The following is a 17465-nucleotide window of genomic DNA, read 5'->3' on the forward strand; positions in this document are numbered from 1 at the left end:
ACAGACCTGTTCTTCACCTGAGGACGGCTGTTTGCGTTGTGGCTGAAACGTCGTGAGAATTATTTAATTATGTTTTATTTTTATTATTTTATTATTTACCTTCTACGTGACTTTACCGAAAGAACCAAGAAGATGAATCCCTGCAGTCACGAAAGCATTAAATCGATGATAATCCACTTTGTTGAGCAATCATTTGTGATTGCCAGGTCGCTTCTGAAAATTGGCTATGGAAAGCTCAGTTGCCCTTGGTTAAACCGAGTAGTTCTCGAGCGTAGTGCGTTGATGCTCTTCATACAACTTTCATGACACACACATACATTCATATAAATCAGTTTTTCGCCAAATGAGGCAAGATTTATCCCCGAGAAGTAAACATTATAAATGTGTTGGATGACTGTGACATGGCAGAACCACTGCGCAGTATCCACGCAAGGTCGAACAGCGTCTTCTGGCGTTGGGCGAGAGAGGCCCATCGAGAGAGGCCCATCGAGGCCACTCGAGAATAGTTCCGTGGTGGCGTCATCTTCTGAGACGGTTCCCTTGAATGCGCCGCGAGGATTTCGCGACTTGGGGCGGTTCCACAAGGGTGACGGCGACTCCGATAGCGGCACGATATCGGACACGATTATTCTTCAAAAGCAAATTATCTCTGACTAAAAGAGCCCAGTTTCCCCGAATCCACCTTCCCCACGTGAATTCCTCCTCTGCTGCTGCTCTGATGAGAAACACTGCCAGTTCCGATCTCCCGTCCCATCGGCTCGTGGGCTTAGCGTGGCCATTTCTCTCTTCAAAGTCCCCTGGGCGGCTCAGCGATGCCAACTCTGACCTCTTGGAATGCGAGCTTCGAATCCAGGTTTCAGATGCTGGGTTCCGGTCACCAAAAATGGCACGCAAAAAAAAACTCCACCACAATGAATTTGCTTTCGCACTAAATTTAGCCGGAGCCTATACCCGAGAATGAAATACAGTAACACCCCGATTCACACCCTCCCATTGTACGCGCTTTCGCAACAATGGCACTCAGCTTATTAATACCCAATCCTGTGTCCTCGAGATTTATAAACTGAACCATTAAGACCCAAATCGTTTACGTTGAGATGTAGAGCTTCCAGCTTGTAGACGTGTGGAGCTTCAGCTTGTAGAATGCAGCGACCCTGGTCCCTCTCAGGGACCCTCCTTATATCCCCCCCAGGTCGGGGCCGCTCCGCCCTTGGCCCCGTCCATCTTCTGGAGCCTTCCAGCTCCCTCCCGATCCCCCTCGAGAGCTCTCCCCGGACACGTGATCACCCCCTAGCCCCCCCACCTGGGGGCCTCTCTGTGGACACTCCGGATCACGTTTCTACGGGGTCAACCAGAGTGACATGGCCTGGAGCAACCCTGTCCCTGGGCTGACACTCTCCCGCTCCCCCTGGTGGGAGCCCGCACAACACGTTATGTGTGGTGCTCGCGCTATCCCAGCGCTCGCCAAGCCCCGCTAGGACTGGGGTTTACGCGATGACGGTGCATCGCACGCCACGGCCCTTCTGGGTCGGCACCATACAGTGACATCCCCGATGTCACTACATATGTGTATGTGTAGTGACATAGAATTGGTCACTAAGTAGCATAGCGCTGGCTGCTGGCAGGGAAGGGGATCTGCAGCTTGTAGCAGCCCGGACTGACAGCAGGCCACGTGATAGACCCCAAAGGGATCTAGGGTAAAAGTTACGGAAGGGACACGTCCAGAGCCCGCTAGTAGCTTCCAGAAGGGGGGCGTGACCGGGACGGAGCAAGGCCACGCTAACAGAATAAAAGGGGACCCCGAGCGGGAGCTCGGGGCTGTCGTTTGGATTGGGATCCGCGTCGTCGTCGTTGCTGCTGAAGATAGTCGCCATCGCCGCTCTCGTCTCGTGCCTTCATCGCTGTCGTCTCCACTTGACATTGCGCTGCTAGACGTAGTTGGCTGTCTTAGTTCATCGCCGTCAGTGTCAGATGGCTAGCACTGTGTTTAGGCTAGCAACCAGTGTAGAGTTGCGTATAAGCGAGAGACAGAGAGTGTGTAACAGTGTAGGGTGTGTATAAAGTGTACAAAGTGTGCTTAGTGTTTAATTAAAGAATTGCCTCCCAGAAGTTACGTCTTCAAGTCAGTCACTACATATGTACCAGATACAAGACATTTGATTTTGGATTGTTCCTTTGGCGCGATGGAGTCGTTGTCTGAGCATTTGACTCACAATCAGAACGCCGTGAGTTCAAACTCAGTTGTGGGGGTCCACTGAGGCTAACACCATCACGCCAAGGAGGGATAAAACAACAAGCTTTTTCCAGGAAGTCGACCAAAACAATTGCCTTGGTAAAGCCGAGTACTCGGACATGCGAATGTGGAATTTACGCCACCAGCACAGTTCTGCCAAGGGGCATATTCGTTGGCCCCACGAAAATGGAAACATTTTGACTCTGGGTCTTGACGCTGATGAAACGATGGCCGTCGGGCGAGAACAGCAACAACAAAAAAACCCACCGCCCATTTATAAAAAAAATCCAAACTCTATCTCACGACCTCTGCAGTCCAGCTCCACGCTCGCACACAAACCCGGCTATTGTGAGCCCCCACCCTCCCAGCACGAGAAGCGGGGGGGGGGGGTGCGCGCGCGCGCTGCAGACAACAAGACACGGGGTTTTGTGCTGCCGCGCCGGTGCATTCCGGTGCCACCCACGCGCGTGCTCGCTAATTCGCTCGCTCAGACAAGCGCGGCCCCTTGTGGGGGGCCCTGCGCCTCAACCGCCTTGTGGCCCGGTCTGGGCAGTTCCTGCCAGGGGAGCGGTCCACGTCTCGGCCGTCCCCCCCTTTTTTTACGGAATTCTTTCGACGCAACCGGCACGCCGCTCGCAGGCTCGTGCCAAAAATCTCGGTCTCTTCCCCCGGCGGGCTACTCCCGGCCTCCCGTTCGTTTCCGACGAAGTGTAAACACCGATACTCGAGTACAACAACGTCTCCTTATCTTGTAGATACCGTGTGTGCTGGCGACGTCTGGCGCGCGTGGCCGTGTGTGTGTCCGCAGCTGTTCCTGCATCAGTTTTTTTGAAGGCTTGGTGAAGATTGTGAGAAGCTCCTCTTCCCTTGACTCTGGTCACGGTTCAGTCACTGCGCTGTGACTGCCATGGCACCTTTGGTGCAATGGTGCAGTGATTGTTATTTAATATTATTATCATCGTCACTACAATTGTTCACCCAGGAGGAGTCTCAAGATTCATTTTCAAGAGGGTCCTGCCAGGTTTTCACAGGAGGGCTAGCGTTGCTACTATTCAATCCCAATTGAGTCATTCGCGGGTAACTTTTCAGCAATCAGATGTTCGGTCAATACCACTTACAATGTATGTTTTTTTTAATCTATCGGAGGAAACTGTAGAACCCAGAGGAAACCCACGCAAAACAAGAGGGGAGAACATACAAACTCCACACAGGTGCCCGAGTCTGGAATCGAACCCAGGCCATTCTTGCTGTGAGACACCGCATGTTAGCAAATCGCCACGCTGATGTCCCTACAGTGATGCGCTCTCCTGAAAGTAACTCTTCAAAGTGTTTTTTTCTCATAACGAGCGAAGGTTTGAAACAGGATTGCCTCTGTGATGCTCGGCCGTGATCGGTGGCCTTCATCTACCTGAGGAAGCCTCTGCTGAGTCTCGAGGCTCTCTTTCGGGAGTGTCCGGCCGTTGCGACGCTTGGCCAGAACTGTTTAAGAATGTTTGGCTGCTAGTGGGAGGAAGCGGGAGTGCCCAGAACAAACCCCACACACTCTCAAAGCTCCCCCGCACAGACAGATTCAAATCACAGACAGACTCAGTCCAGTGAGTGGACCAAATCCGTTGGTGGTGGGCCAGTCCCAAGGCAGCGCTTCAAATCTATTGACACCTCACGCAAATAAGCCGGAAGCCGGTATGCACCGGTGGCTATCTATTGAAACATTAACCAGGCTCTTTGGGACCCTGCTTAGCTTTCGAGATCCGATGAGATTGGGTGCACTCCAGGCGCTCTGGCCGTCCATACGTGGCAAGATATATTTGCCGTTGGGGTTGCGAGTTTAAAATAACAGCGATCGCTAATGGACCTGTCCACCCAGAAAAGCTAACACCTTATTTCAGACGATGGCTTTCTTGCTGCAGCAGCAGCAGAAGGAGGCGAGTATTGTTCTGTGTTTCCCAATTAAGTAATTTGCGAGTAATTGTTTTACAATTTGACTTATTTCAAACAATTGAGCAGTAAGCGCTTTCGAATTGGCACGAGTGACAAGGCCACTCGTGCCAATGCTGATTTCCGCTGCCAACTTTCCTCAAATCTGTAGTAGTTTTTTACAAGCCTCGGTTCCATGCTGGTGATGATGATTATTTTGGGCTGGGTAATGCCCGAAACTGTACTTAAACTCTTCCCAACTGTGAGCCACGGTGAACGTTCTCATCTAAAACACTTTTTTCTAGAAACTTAAAAATATTTATATAAAAAAAACGCACGTACGTTTGTTTGAACGTCTTTCGCACCACCGTAAGTAGCCAACCCCCCCCCCCCCCCGTGCTAACCCGAGGTGCGGGGGAAGGACAAGAAACGATGTCAAAGGAAAGAACACGGAGTCTTTCCATTAATTAGCCTCGGTTATTGCTCGCAGATACCCCTGCAGAGAACTTTGAATCTGGGGAGATGAGGGGGAAGAAAGTGGGGGGGGCTGTGGGAGTGGAGGGGGGCCTGTGGGGGGCTGGTTGAGCTGTCTGACAGCGGCTGCTGGTGTTGCTGTGTGCCGTGTGGTGCTCGTGTCTCAGTAAAAAAAATGGAGCTTGCCTTAAATGACTTGAGGTAATCGAAGAAGAAAAATCCACCACCTTGAAAGAACAAAAGAAAATCTATTAATCGGTGACTTTTTGGGCACGTGATATGAAAGACGATTCCGCAAAAAAACGTCGCCTATCACGTAACTTTTTTCCTTTAAGGCCGCAGTGTTTGTTACTGACGAATGCGTTGAGTGTTTTTGTTGTTCGATTCATTGTGCTTGCGCACCACCGCCGCACACCTCCGACTTGCGCGGTCGGCTACGTACGGCGCGAACGAAGCTCAACATACGTACTGTCCGTACTGTCCATAGAACGCAGGGGCAGCGTGGTCGGCAGGTGATGTGACCGCGACCCAGGTCGCACAAGAGGCAGCGGTGTTTCACGCCTCTCCGTGGGTTCGCTCGCTCTCCTGGTCTACGCCAAGCGGTATTCGCCACGGAATCACGCATCCGATTAGCGCGGTCGGCTACGTACCGTGCACTGCACGTTCCCACGCTCCGTCCCTCACGGTCGGGGTGAGAATTGCCTCCACACGATGATGACGATGATGTTGATTGTGTCGTGGGGCAGTCATTCGTGGTTAGGCCGAACTCCATGGCCTCGCTGCCGTGGAGGACCGGGCTCCATCGCGAGAGATGAATTACCGTGCCGAATCCAGGAATCCCACCGAGTGATTCTGACGAGGCCATTACGAACCCCCTGAACCCAGGGGTCGGCAATCAAAATTACAAGAAGAGAGGTTTTTTTGTCGAATTTTTTTTGTCGAGCCGCAACGCACGTGAACACGAGAGGGTGGTCTCTTAATGAGTAACGCCACGAAGCAGTTCCTGAAAGAGCTGCAGGCTGCCGGCCCGCTGCCCTCAGCACCTCGAAGTGGACTACGGAGGAGGAGACGACCCAAGGGTGGATGGGGACGCTGAGGTTGTGTGGGCGCTGCTTGAGGGACGTGTCGAATGTGAGGCGGATGAGAAGACATCGCTGCACGTGGTGGTGACGGTGGTGGTCAGACTAAGGCCCGCGTATTCTGGGTCACGGCTCAGCTCGCGCTCAGCTCTGGCTCTAAGCGAGCCGTGGCTCAGGGCCACGCTTAGCTTGAGCCAGGGTCGCAGCCAAGCTCAGGGTGTGTCCCCGTGAGCTGAGCCCGAGCCGAGCCACGTGTCGGCCGCTCGCTCGCTCGCTCATTCGCGCCACTGAACGCAGCGGAGCGGCTCGAGAGCCCAGCCAAGCAGCGTGAGCAGCCGAGCTGGGGCCGGGACGCGGCCCCGCCGGGGTGCGACCGTCTGGACGCCGGGCGTCGGCCAGCTTCGCCGGCGGCTTCGGGAGTCTTGTCCGCACGGTCTCATATCCGCAGGAGCGACAGTTGTGGACTTCTCGCCAATTTGTTCCCTCGTTTACTCACTCCGAACTTGACGGTGAGGACGGGGCTCGAGTCGAGGATTTCAACTCTCGAGCCTCCCCTGTGGGTGCGCATGAGCCGCGTGCCCTGGGCACGGCGTCCGTCTTGGATGTTTGCTTCGACCCGTCCCGGGGAATATAAACAACGCCGACGCTCACTCCACTGGCTTCGCGTTTGTTATCGCTCACTCGGGTCTGTTTCTTGTTACCGGTGGCCGTGCCCCTCGGCGACGGAGCGCTCGTTCCGTTTTAGATGTCGTCGCGTTACCCGCGTGGGACCGCGCTTGCGCAAGGGAAGTCGACACCGCGGAGAGAAAGGCAAAGGACGACGATGATGATGATGATGATTCCCTGCGGCTTCTGATGATAATGATGTTTATTGTTGTGATACTACTGTTGCTGCTGCCGCTGCCGCTGGTCTTGGTGCCGGCAACATTTTTCCGACCGCCGTGTTCGCGTTTTGCAACGTAAGAGCCGTCGAGCACGGAGAGGGCCGTGTAGAGAGGGGAGCGTTGGCACAGACGGCCGTCGCGAGGCACACAGAGGGAGAGATTGAGTGACCGTCACTGTGGACCCCCCCCCCCCCTCGCAGATCCCTCAGCGCAGATGAACGGCCCCCCGGTCTTGTCGCACCACCACATGATGGGCGCTGGCCCGCAGCACCACGGCCTGCACCATGAGCTCCCCCACCACGGCATCTCCTCCTCCTCGTCGCCCATGGGCGGCGGAGGCCTCTCCCCGCCCGCGCTCAACGGCATGTGCTCGCCGTACCCGGTCATCTCCTCCTCCACCGTGGGCCCCAACCTGCACACGCCGCCGTCCTCCCAGCACGGCGTGTCCTACATGGGCGGCCCGCAGGTACGCACGCACGCACGAGCAGGCACTCGCACGCACGCACAAAACAAAGATCCCCCGTATAGCCTGAGCAGACTGTTGGGGCAAGTGCTGTTAGCGAGCACCTTTGAAGGCCGGCACGGAACACGAGGGGGTGGGTGGCCAGCAACACGTCCGGCCACCTTTGTCTCCCCGGTGGCGATGTTTACTCACCGCACCAGGTACTCATTTGAGGCTGAGTCGACCTAGGGAAGGCCCAGGACCGGGAATCGAACTCGGGTCGCCAGGGTTCAAAGCGCATCGCGCTAACCGCTACACCACCGCGCTCCACACGCACGCCACACGCACGCCACGCTGGTCACACTCTGCCACCCGTCACGGCGGTCGCCGCCTACAGAGCTCGTCACCAGAGATCGGTCCACATCGGCCACCTGGAGACCCCCGCCATCGGAGATCTTTGTTTCACTTTGTTGTCTCATGGCATAATCAGAGGACCGACCTGTTGTCTGGAGGTCCTATCGGAGAGGCCAGTCTGTGAGTCTGCCGTCAAGCCAGCTCATCGGAGACCCGTCTCCTCGTCTCTTGGCGTAGCGTGCAAAAATAGACAGTTAAAAATAACACCGCCAAAAACAAAAACAAAATAATGCAAGTGAAAGTTACGATGGAGACATTTTTTTTTCGCTTTGACTTTCAATCTATTCCAAGGTCCCGTGCTTTAGTGAGATGCTGCGGTGTGGTGTGTCACATCGCGGGGCTGATGTCACATCCACTTACTCTCACGTCGCCGCACGTGCTCCCACAGTCTCTCCTCTCACGCTCCGCAAAACCCCTGCGCCTCTTGCTTGCACGGGGCTGCCTGCAGATGTTTTTCTTTTCCCAATAAAAACTGCATTATCATTGCGATAACAGAGAATAAATTACCTGCCTAATCAATATCGTAAAAAAAGAAAATATCAAGTCGTGCTGCTCACGGAAGCATCAATGATTCGTAACAAAGTACAGCCGCTTTGTTGATCCACTGCTGGATGAAGGCCTTTCTAGTGCTGTGTCAGTCTTGGGCAGTTGTTTGGCCATACTACACCCATATTGGTCAGTATATTTTGGCGACGAAGGAAGCCCAAGGACGGTTCAGGATACCGTCCGCCACTTATGTTAGCCACGGTCGGGAATCGATCTCGGGCCGCCGCAGCGGCGCCTTCACGACTGCACCACTGCTGGCGCATCATGGGGCGAAAGTGGCAGCATCCCGGGGCCACTGGTGGAATTTCCACATTCCCGTGGCCGATTGCAGTCTCAACCCTTTATCGATTTCCCAGAAAGTGGTTCTCATTTTATCATTCCAGAGTTACAATGACGACGACGACGACGATGGACCGAGTTGATCCCAAGTAGCGGTTTGACTTAACGGCCTCCCAGCTGCGTCATCAGCGCTCTGAGCACCGAGCTGCGGTCAGACCCTCTCTGTTGTAGCCGCCGTATCAGGGTCACGTACATGAGGGGGGGGGGGTGTCGGGGGGGACCATCGTCCCCTGTGGAACTCATCGGGGCGGCGGGCGGCCGCACCCCGTGCCAGACAACGGCTCCGGAAGGTCGACGCCGACGAAACTCCCCCTCGAGTCACTCCAATAGGGCTCCATCACCCAGCGCTAGGGGGCTCTCCTTCGCCGTACGTGGCCACTGCAGAGAGAGAGGGAGACAGGGAGCGGCGCCACCACCGCGCTCCCAGCCGTCGACTTGGCTGAGACCGCCAACCCCACCGGACACGACAACCTTGCGGCGTTGTCACAGGCAGCAAAGACGGCAATCACATTCATTGTATCATTTGTGTCTTATTATTTTTATTCTGCTTGTTTACCCAGGAGAGGAGTGTGACTTTTTCTGGAGGGCAATATCAAAACATTTTTAAATTATTATTTGCCAAATTTGGACCGTGATGCCGACAGGCATCAGACCTCTCTCACGAACGACACGTCACGGGATCCCATTCTTTTGTATCGTCCGCTGCAAAGCGAACGGTGCGTGGCGTCGCTACTGCTGCGACTGCTGTGGCAACCGCGGGATTTACCGGTTGCGGTCTCTGGGATTCTCACCGCGAACCTCTGCGACAAGCGCCGTGCCAACGATTTGCCATGGAAATCCTCGCCGAGTCTCAGGACTCCGTTTCAGGGTGGGGTGTGCTGCACCGGGATGCTGTTGGCCAATGCCTTGAGTGAGAGTTTGGCTCCGTGCAGGAGGTAACCGTAGAGATCGCACGTGATGGTGTGACTGACGCTCACAAAGTGGTTGGTACGGTACTGTACTTTAGTGGTGGCCGTTGTGGTGGTGGTGATGGTAGAATCGCTGTGATTGTAGTGATGGTGGTAGTGTGGACAGCGTTGTTGGTGGTGATGGTGGCAGAGGTGGTGGTAGAGAAGGTGATACAACAGTGGCGGTTGTGATGATATTTGTGGGAACGGTGGTCATGTTAACAGTGGTATTGGTTGTGGTGGTGGTATTGTTGGGGAGCGGTGGCGCAGCGTTATTTTGATTCCCACTCGCAGCCAACATCAGTGACGAATATCTGAACCGGTCATGGGCTTTCCCTAGGTCGACTCAGTCTAAATTGAGTTTCTGGTGCGGTGTAAACATCAGATTAGGCCTCCGTGTTAAATTGTAAACATCAGCACTGGGGGGTGATAAAGGCACCCCGTGCGTGGTGCTGTGCCGGCCGTAATGCGTACTCCCGAACAACACTTGCTCCAACAGTCTGTTGAGGCTATATTGGGCATCTGTTGTCTTTGTTGGCAGCGATCTTGATTGTCGTGGTAGTGGTGGTTGTGGTGTGTGAGTAGCAGTGGTGATGGCGAGCGGTAGCGTAGTGGTTAGCGCGCTGCGCTACGAGCCTGGCGACCAGAGTTCGATTCCCGCTCACGGCCAACACCACGGACGATTATCTGAACCGGTCATGGGCCTCCCCTAGGTCGACTCAGCCTCAAATTAGTACCTGGTGTGGTGTCTAAACATCGCCACTAAGGATACAAAGGCGGCGGGGGTTGGTGCTGGCCACCCACCCCCTCGTGAGCCGTGCCGACCTTCATAGGTGCTCGTTAACAGCACTTGGCTCACCAGTCTGTTAAAGGCTATATGGGGGAGCTTTGTCTTTGCTGGGCTGGCGGCACTAGTGGTGTATGGTGGTGCTGGTGGTGGTTGCTATATTGGTCGTCGTGTTGCTGATGTTATTGTTTGTGACGCCCAGAATAATCCAGCGCCTCGTGCAGGCTGCTGCTGCTGCTGCTTTAACCAGCAGCTGAATATGAAACGAGTCGGATCATTTTTGGCTGCAGGCGACGAGTGAAGCGCATTTCCCTTAATAACTTGAGACTGGAAATGCTAATTAAACCTTTCATAAAGTTTACGGGAACTGCATGGTGCACACATCAGAGCGCACACACGCGCGTACACACACACACACACATGTACAAAGACAGAGATCCCCCACAAAGGCTTTACAGACTATTGGGGCAAGTGCTGTTAGCAAGCACCTTTGAAGGCCGGCACGGCACACAATGGGGTGAATGGCCAGCACCATGCCTGGCCGCCTTTGTCTTCCTAGTTTAAATTTTTACACACCAGGTACACTTTTGAGGCTAAGTCGACCTAGGGGAGGCCCATGGTGTTGGCCATCAATGGAAATCGAACTCAAAAGTGTACTTGTACACACACACTACACAAATACACACACACGCGCACAAACACACGCGCACAAACACACACATGCGCACACACGCGTTCAAACACATACACACGGGCACAAACACACACGTGCACAAACATACACACGCGCACAAACACACACACACGCACACACGCGTGCACACACAAACACACACACGGGCGCACACACAAAAACACACACAAACACACGCACACATACACAAACACACACACGGCACACACACAAAAACACACACGTGCGCACACACAAAAACACACACACACACGCACACACACACGCACACACACACACATGCTCGCTCGTTGGTTTTCAATGGCTTCTCCAATTTACAAGGAGAACAGCGCTCATCCGTTAAAAAATTTAATCGGCCAAACGTCTAATTCCAGGACCCTCCTGAACAGAGCCTTGAGACTCGGTGAGACTTATCCTGGGTAAGTAATTTACTTTGTGATCATCGCCATCTCTTTACTCGTCTCTACAACGAGTGCAGCTTTGTTGGTCATCAACCAGCGGTTGCCCTTAATAGAGGTTTCTGGTGTTAGATTGCTTTTTTATAAATGTGTCGTTAAGCTCGCCACCACCTGACACATCCACCTTGAAAGGTCTCTTAAACAGAGGGATAAATACCCCGCTGTTAAAGACTCAAACAGCACGAGGATTTGAAATTACTGGCGAAACGTCGTACTTGAATTGTAAATGTTGTGGGTTTACTCTCCAACGTACCGGTGTGCTGAACTAGTAACGAATTGGCGCGTTAAAATCAAGACTCTGGCATGTTTTGTTTACATGACAATGCTTACTAATTGGCTGTGTCAGGTGGTGGCGGATTTAATGACGCATTTATATTTTTGCGATATAACCCAAAAGCCTGCCACCGTGAGCACCGTGCCGTCCTGCCGGAACGTCACTTTTTTTTGCTGGAGTTGTCCCTCGCTCGCCGCTTGACGGGGCGCTGTCGTGATTTCCAGCGACTTCCACGACGGTCGCTATGCCAGGCGAGCGAGCGGACAAAGGTCAATACATTTTGAGGCCTCCGGGGTGGGGGGAGGAGGGGGGATGTGGCATTTTTCCCGCAGAACAGAAACATGCAGCTGGTCGATAATAACTCTGCTGGTAGAGAAAAAAAAGTAGCCACCCGCAAAAGTAGGGGGGGGGGGGGCAATCGTTTCCCCGCCGTTGAAAGGGCTGCCCACCGGGAGAAGGTCACGGAAATTACGTCCGGAGCGCTGCGTTTTAGCCGAGCGGCGGGCGAAATAACGGGAATGATCGAGAGGTCGTAGCGATCACCACGCACGCGCACCTCGCCATCGCTACCTTCCTTCTGCCAGATTTGCCGGAGCTGTCGCGCAGTCTGATGCCCCAGCTTGCAGGCTCTGTGTTGTACGGTCGGCATCCCGCTTTGTCTACCACCTCCAGCTGCCACGCCAATGCCCATCTCGGTCATCTGCCCTCCTCCTCCACTTCGTTCTCAACTGTTACCTGTGCTGACAAGAGTGATCTCTGCATGCCAGTCAGGTTTTAAGGTTTTTGTTCTTAGAGCCGACATGAGAAGCAAAACGAAATTTATCTCAGATGTTTTTGTTTCATGCGTGCGGTCGTTCGTGACCCAACTGAGAGCAATTTTGCTTTGCGTGGCTGGGATGGGCTTGAACGCAGCATCTCAGCAGCGCTCTGGATGTAATGTTGAACTCTTTTCGCACCACTGTACGTAGCCAACTGTGCCAATCGGAGGTGCTCTGACATGACATGAGCCCTCCGAACCACCCGGCATAAACAACGACAATTCCCTTACAGCGGTGGCGAAATATTAACTACCTCGCCTGATATACAGGAGGTCGTGGGATTGATCGCTCCTGACCCTGAAGCCTGCTGTATATTTGGAGTTTGCGTGTTCACTCTCCCCGTGGTGTTGTGGATTTTTCTCCGGCTCGTCCGTTTTTTCCCTTCACATATAGAATCAACATCACACTTTAGAGTATGTGGCTGATTTAAATTTACACACGATTAGCCACTTTATTGGGCTATTATTTATGGGCAGGTCGGTACTGAACAAGAGTTACATAGTTCAGTGGGGCCTTACCTGGCAAAATAAAAATAGTTTTAGCTTTTAGTCGAAGCTTCCATTGTCCTGCTGGTGTGCGAAAGAAGTTCAACGTAGGTGCAGACAATTTAGCCGGCCAAAGAAATCCGAGCTTTCCTCTCTCTCCCTTCTGGCTGCTGTGGCGTCCAGCTCTTGAGATCTGTGCAGGAACAGACCTTGCCCCTGCCTCAAACTCCCACCGCTTACCACTTGAGTCTCTCCGCTCTCGGTTAGTTTTGTCCGCAGAAGCCCAACCCTGCTGACAGGATGCAAAACTCTGGATTCTCTTCCTCACAAGAGCGCCCCCCCCCCCCCGCCGTGTGTGTTGGCTATTTTACACCAAGTGCCGTCACGTGAACGTTTTCAACGATACGTTGACGTCAGTTTTGCTAAATGATTAAAACTTAAAAATGTTTAAATGAAACATAATATAGTTGTCTTGATGGGGCTTTGCCTTAAAATTTATATTTGAGTAGAATTTAAAATCATTTAATGATCCAAGAAATGAAACTCACACCCAGCATCCATATATACAGAATATGAGTGTGCATGTGTGCACATGTTTGTATGTGTTGTACAGGGTGTTTCAAAATGATGGACCCGATTTGAAATCGCTATATCTCTGCAACCACGAACCGCCCATGAATGAAACTCTTACCACTTGAAAGGGCGGGGCATAGAGAGGGCGGGGCATAGAGAGGGCGGGGCATAGAGAGGGCGGGGCATAGAGTTTAAAATGATCACCGCTAGATGCCTCTCCCAGCGCACAAACAGCCCCTAGCCTCAGTCATTCACAAGACGGCGACCCCGCAACACACAAGGCGTTTTGCGTTCTGTAGTTCGGCAAGACTGAATCCGTAATTGCGGTGCAGCGTGCGTTTCAACGGCGTTTTGGCATTGATCCGCCAAAGTCAAAGAGCATTCGTCGTTGGTACCGACAATTCGAGGAAACAGGCTATTTATGTAAGGGGAAGAGCACAGGGCGACCACGCACCTCAAAGGAAAACGTGAGAAGAGAGATGTTTGGGACGAATTAAACTATCGTCTCGATGTTGTCCGTACAGCAGGTGGAGGGCACATAGAGCATTTATAAAATGGTTAGTGAAACTTGATAACTCACTGAACCGTTTGTAACTTTTTGTGTAATTGTAACATGTTGCCATCGTGAAATATACTGCTTTGAAATTGTGTCCATATTTTTAAACACCCTGTATATATAAGCAGTAGTGGCACATAGGTTAGTGCAATGCTACAAACCTGGTGGCCTGAGTTCAATTCCCACTCGCCACCATTCACAGTGGTGTATATTTTATCTGGTCCTGGGGCTCCCTCAAGGTTGCCTGAGCCTTAAAACAAAAACCTGGTATGCTGTTTAGACTGTTTCTGTGTTTAGTTTGTTGTCCTTCCCCGCACCTCCGATTCGCACGGCTGGCTACGTACGGTGCGAAAGAAGTTCAGCATATTGTACATCAGCACTGGGAAGACAAAGGCGGCCGGGGCGTGGTGTTTGCCACTCTCCCCCTCGTGTGCAGTGTCGGCTTTCATAGGTGCTTGATAACAGCACTTGTTCCAACAGCCTGGGTAGGCTACACGGGGGGGCAGGGATCTTTGTCGTTTGTGTGTGTTGGGTGTGCGGTGGCATAACACCTTGACATTGGTTGACCTCAGCTGTTTGTACGTTGAGTTCTGTTTGCAGGGAGCCATAATCACATCGTCCGTTCGTGGGAGTACAGAACTTGGCATCTGCTCATCTCCACCTCTGGTCCTCGGCTAGCAGATGGAAACTCCACATTCCCGTGGCAGAGGCCAGTCCAATCCATATGATGACAAATTGTGTTTTTTTGTTTGGCGAGCAGAAACGTGCTGCCTGGAAGGACATTCACGTACGTCTTACATTTGCGTTTTGGTGTCAGTTCTTGTCGTTTTTTAAATCTCGTGAGTCAGCCAAGCCGTAATGCGGGGAATGGCTGGAGCTTGAGTTTTGTATTCGGGGATAATGTCTGCACGGGATGTTGGATTTCTTCCTCACCGTACGTAGATCAAACCGTGCTCACAGCGGTTTCGTGCAGAGGCTACAGAGAGGCCTCTCTAGCGGAGGACAATTACATATCGCAACCCGACAAGCTGGCAGGACTGGTGTGTGTGTGTGTACCCCCCGTCACACACACACCGGCTTGAAGCTGGATTAGTGAAGAGAAAAGACTCTAAAGTCACAGCCACGTGACTTTACAGGCACGGCACCAAAGGCGCCCTCTTGTGACCTCTCATCGTCCAGTATAACACGTAGTAGGCTTTCGCGACCAATATTATTCATAATAAAGTGCCGTTAAATACGCCACCACCCGACACAGCCAACTGGTAAAATTTGCCACTTAAACAAATCGTGGTCAATTAGTGACTTCAGCCCACCAGTTTGTGTTGGAGAGTGAATTCACAAAATTTACAAGTTGAGTACCATGACGTTTCACCAGTAATAACGAGCATCATCAGGCCTGATGATGCTAGTTGTAATTACTGGCGAAACTTCGTACTCAGATTATACATTTTGTGCATTTGCTCTCCAACACACCGGCGTGCTGTACTAATAACAAATTGGCATGTACTGTTTACGTGACAAACCTTACTAATTGGCTGTGTGGCGGTGGTGGGTTTCATGACACATTTATATTTACACGATCTAACCTAAAAAAACTTCTTATGGATGATGTTGGTCGCGAAAGCCGACGTGTTAAACAACCAGCATCATCAGGCGATTTGCCAGAATTGTGAAGAGATCCACCTGCTTCTGATCTCAACTAGAGCAAGACGACGCCATCGCTGTGAGCCAAACACGGAGAACAGAGAGGGGGTCGTATCTCGTGGTCCAGCGCACGGAGGGGGGATTTGAAACCCTTTAATGGCAGAGCTGAGTCATGTTATTATTTTTATTTTCGCTTTACCCAGGAGGGCCAACGCTGAATCTCATGATTGTTTGCAGGAGGGGTCTCGCCAAGTGGTATTTTTTTTTATAGCAGCAGCAGAAGTTGCTGTAGCAGCAGCAGGAGCAGCAGCAGAAGCTGCTGTAGCAGCAGCAGTAGCAGCAGCAGCGTGCGATGACTGCGCTGTAGGTTACAATGCAGTCACAGGAGCTGTCACTTTTACATCGTCTCGATGGAAAACTCATTTCTTTAGAACTGCTTTTTGTTTTGTTTAGTTTGTTGTCGTTCCCCGCACCTCCGATTAGTACGGTTGGCTACGTACGGTGCGAAAGAAGTTCAACGTACGTGCATTGCGGTGTGCGATTTTCTATTGTGTGAGCCGTCATGAGGGCACATGATGGCTTCCCCTTGTGAGCGACGTTACGGAATCTTCACCGTCCACAGGGAAGCAGACGGCGCGTAGCTGTACTTTTACGGTTAACACACGCACGCACGCCGCGGTATTAAACTAAAAACTACTTTTTTTATTTACCAGGTAAGGCCCCACTGAGCTACGTAGCTTTTTTTTCAGAAGCGACCTGGCCACAAGTAATAGCTCAATGAAGTGGTTTATTATCACGCAAAAATGTATGGCAGCCAAATAACTGAAAACGCGCAACGGCGGTTCTCAATCTGAAGGGAAAAAACGGAGGACTCGGAGAAAAAGCCACGCGACCACGGGGAGAAGAACATCATCATCACGGTCCTTGGGCAGATATCCTGTAGGTGTCCACTGCACATTTTGTCATTTGTTTCCACTTTCCTCTGTCTTGTGCCAATATGCTCAAGTAGTGCCACATCTTTCTGGCACCATGCAAACTCCAAATGTACAGCAGGCGTCAGAGTCGGGATCAAAAAACCTCCACAAACCTCCTGCATACCAGGCGAGGCAGTTAACATCTTCGAGCCACCGTGGCACCCCCGCTGTACTAACCGGGGACGGCCACTCGGATTCACACCGCGAATTCGTGGCCAATGATCGGCGGGCGGGCGCCACCGCCGTCCTGCGGGCCGGGCGGCACGGGGGGCAGCACAGGGAACGGCACGGGGGGATGGCACAGGGGGGCGGCACGGGAAGGCAGCACGGAGAGCTGTCCGAGACGCGAATTCGAGATTTTGGCTTCTCCACGCCGCGCACTGTTAGGAGCCCGCCGCGGTGGCTGTGCGCTGGCACGCGTTTGTCGGAGTGAAAAGGGGCGACGCAAATTGCCGTTGCGTTCGCCGCACCGCGGATGGCCACCTGCGGTCGTGGGGCGTTAGGCCGCGGTCACGGGGGAGGTTCCACGACGTGGAGCCGCTGCCGATTTTGCCGTTGGTTTCTCCGCTCCGCACTCCCTGTGCCCATGCCAAATGTGGTCACGCTGAGGCGTTGTGTTCGTGTCATCGTGACTTGTTCTCCGAGCCCTCCAATTCAACCGTCTGTCTGCACGCCTATTTCTGTCTCTTGTCCATCTGTGTCCCTGTGAGTTTTACGTGTCTATTTGTCTTTGTGCGTTAGACATTCTCACTCTGTCTATCTATCCATCTGTCTGTCTGGCTGCGTTTCTCTCAGCTGTGTGTGTGTTTGTTTGCCTGCCTTTACGTCTCTAAATACACTTTAACATCTGTGCGTCACACGATTCAGTTGGCTGTCGGTTGGTATGTTGATCAGGCAGTCTTTGTGTTTTATTTTGTGTCTCTATGT

At 52.6% G+C, this 17465-nt stretch overlaps 1 protein-coding gene across 7 annotated transcripts in view; it reads left to right on the forward strand.

The window, feature by feature from the left end:
* Positions 1-17465, forward strand: part of LOC144948522 (retinoic acid receptor RXR-alpha-B-like) — a 143954-nt gene that overhangs the window by 107393 nt on the left and 19096 nt on the right. For all 7 annotated transcript variants that reach the window (XM_078878094.1, XM_078878088.1, XM_078878091.1 and 4 more), the window contains one exon: positions 6788-7053. In XM_078878094.1, the coding sequence (XP_078734220.1) occupies positions 6788-7053 (266 nt within the window). The remainder of the gene's footprint in view (positions 1-6787; positions 7054-17465) is intronic.

This window comes from Lampetra fluviatilis, chromosome 49 (genome assembly GCF_964198595.1).
Source record: "Lampetra fluviatilis chromosome 49, kcLamFluv1.1, whole genome shotgun sequence".
NCBI lineage: Eukaryota > Metazoa > Chordata > Hyperoartia > Petromyzontiformes > Petromyzontidae > Lampetra > Lampetra fluviatilis.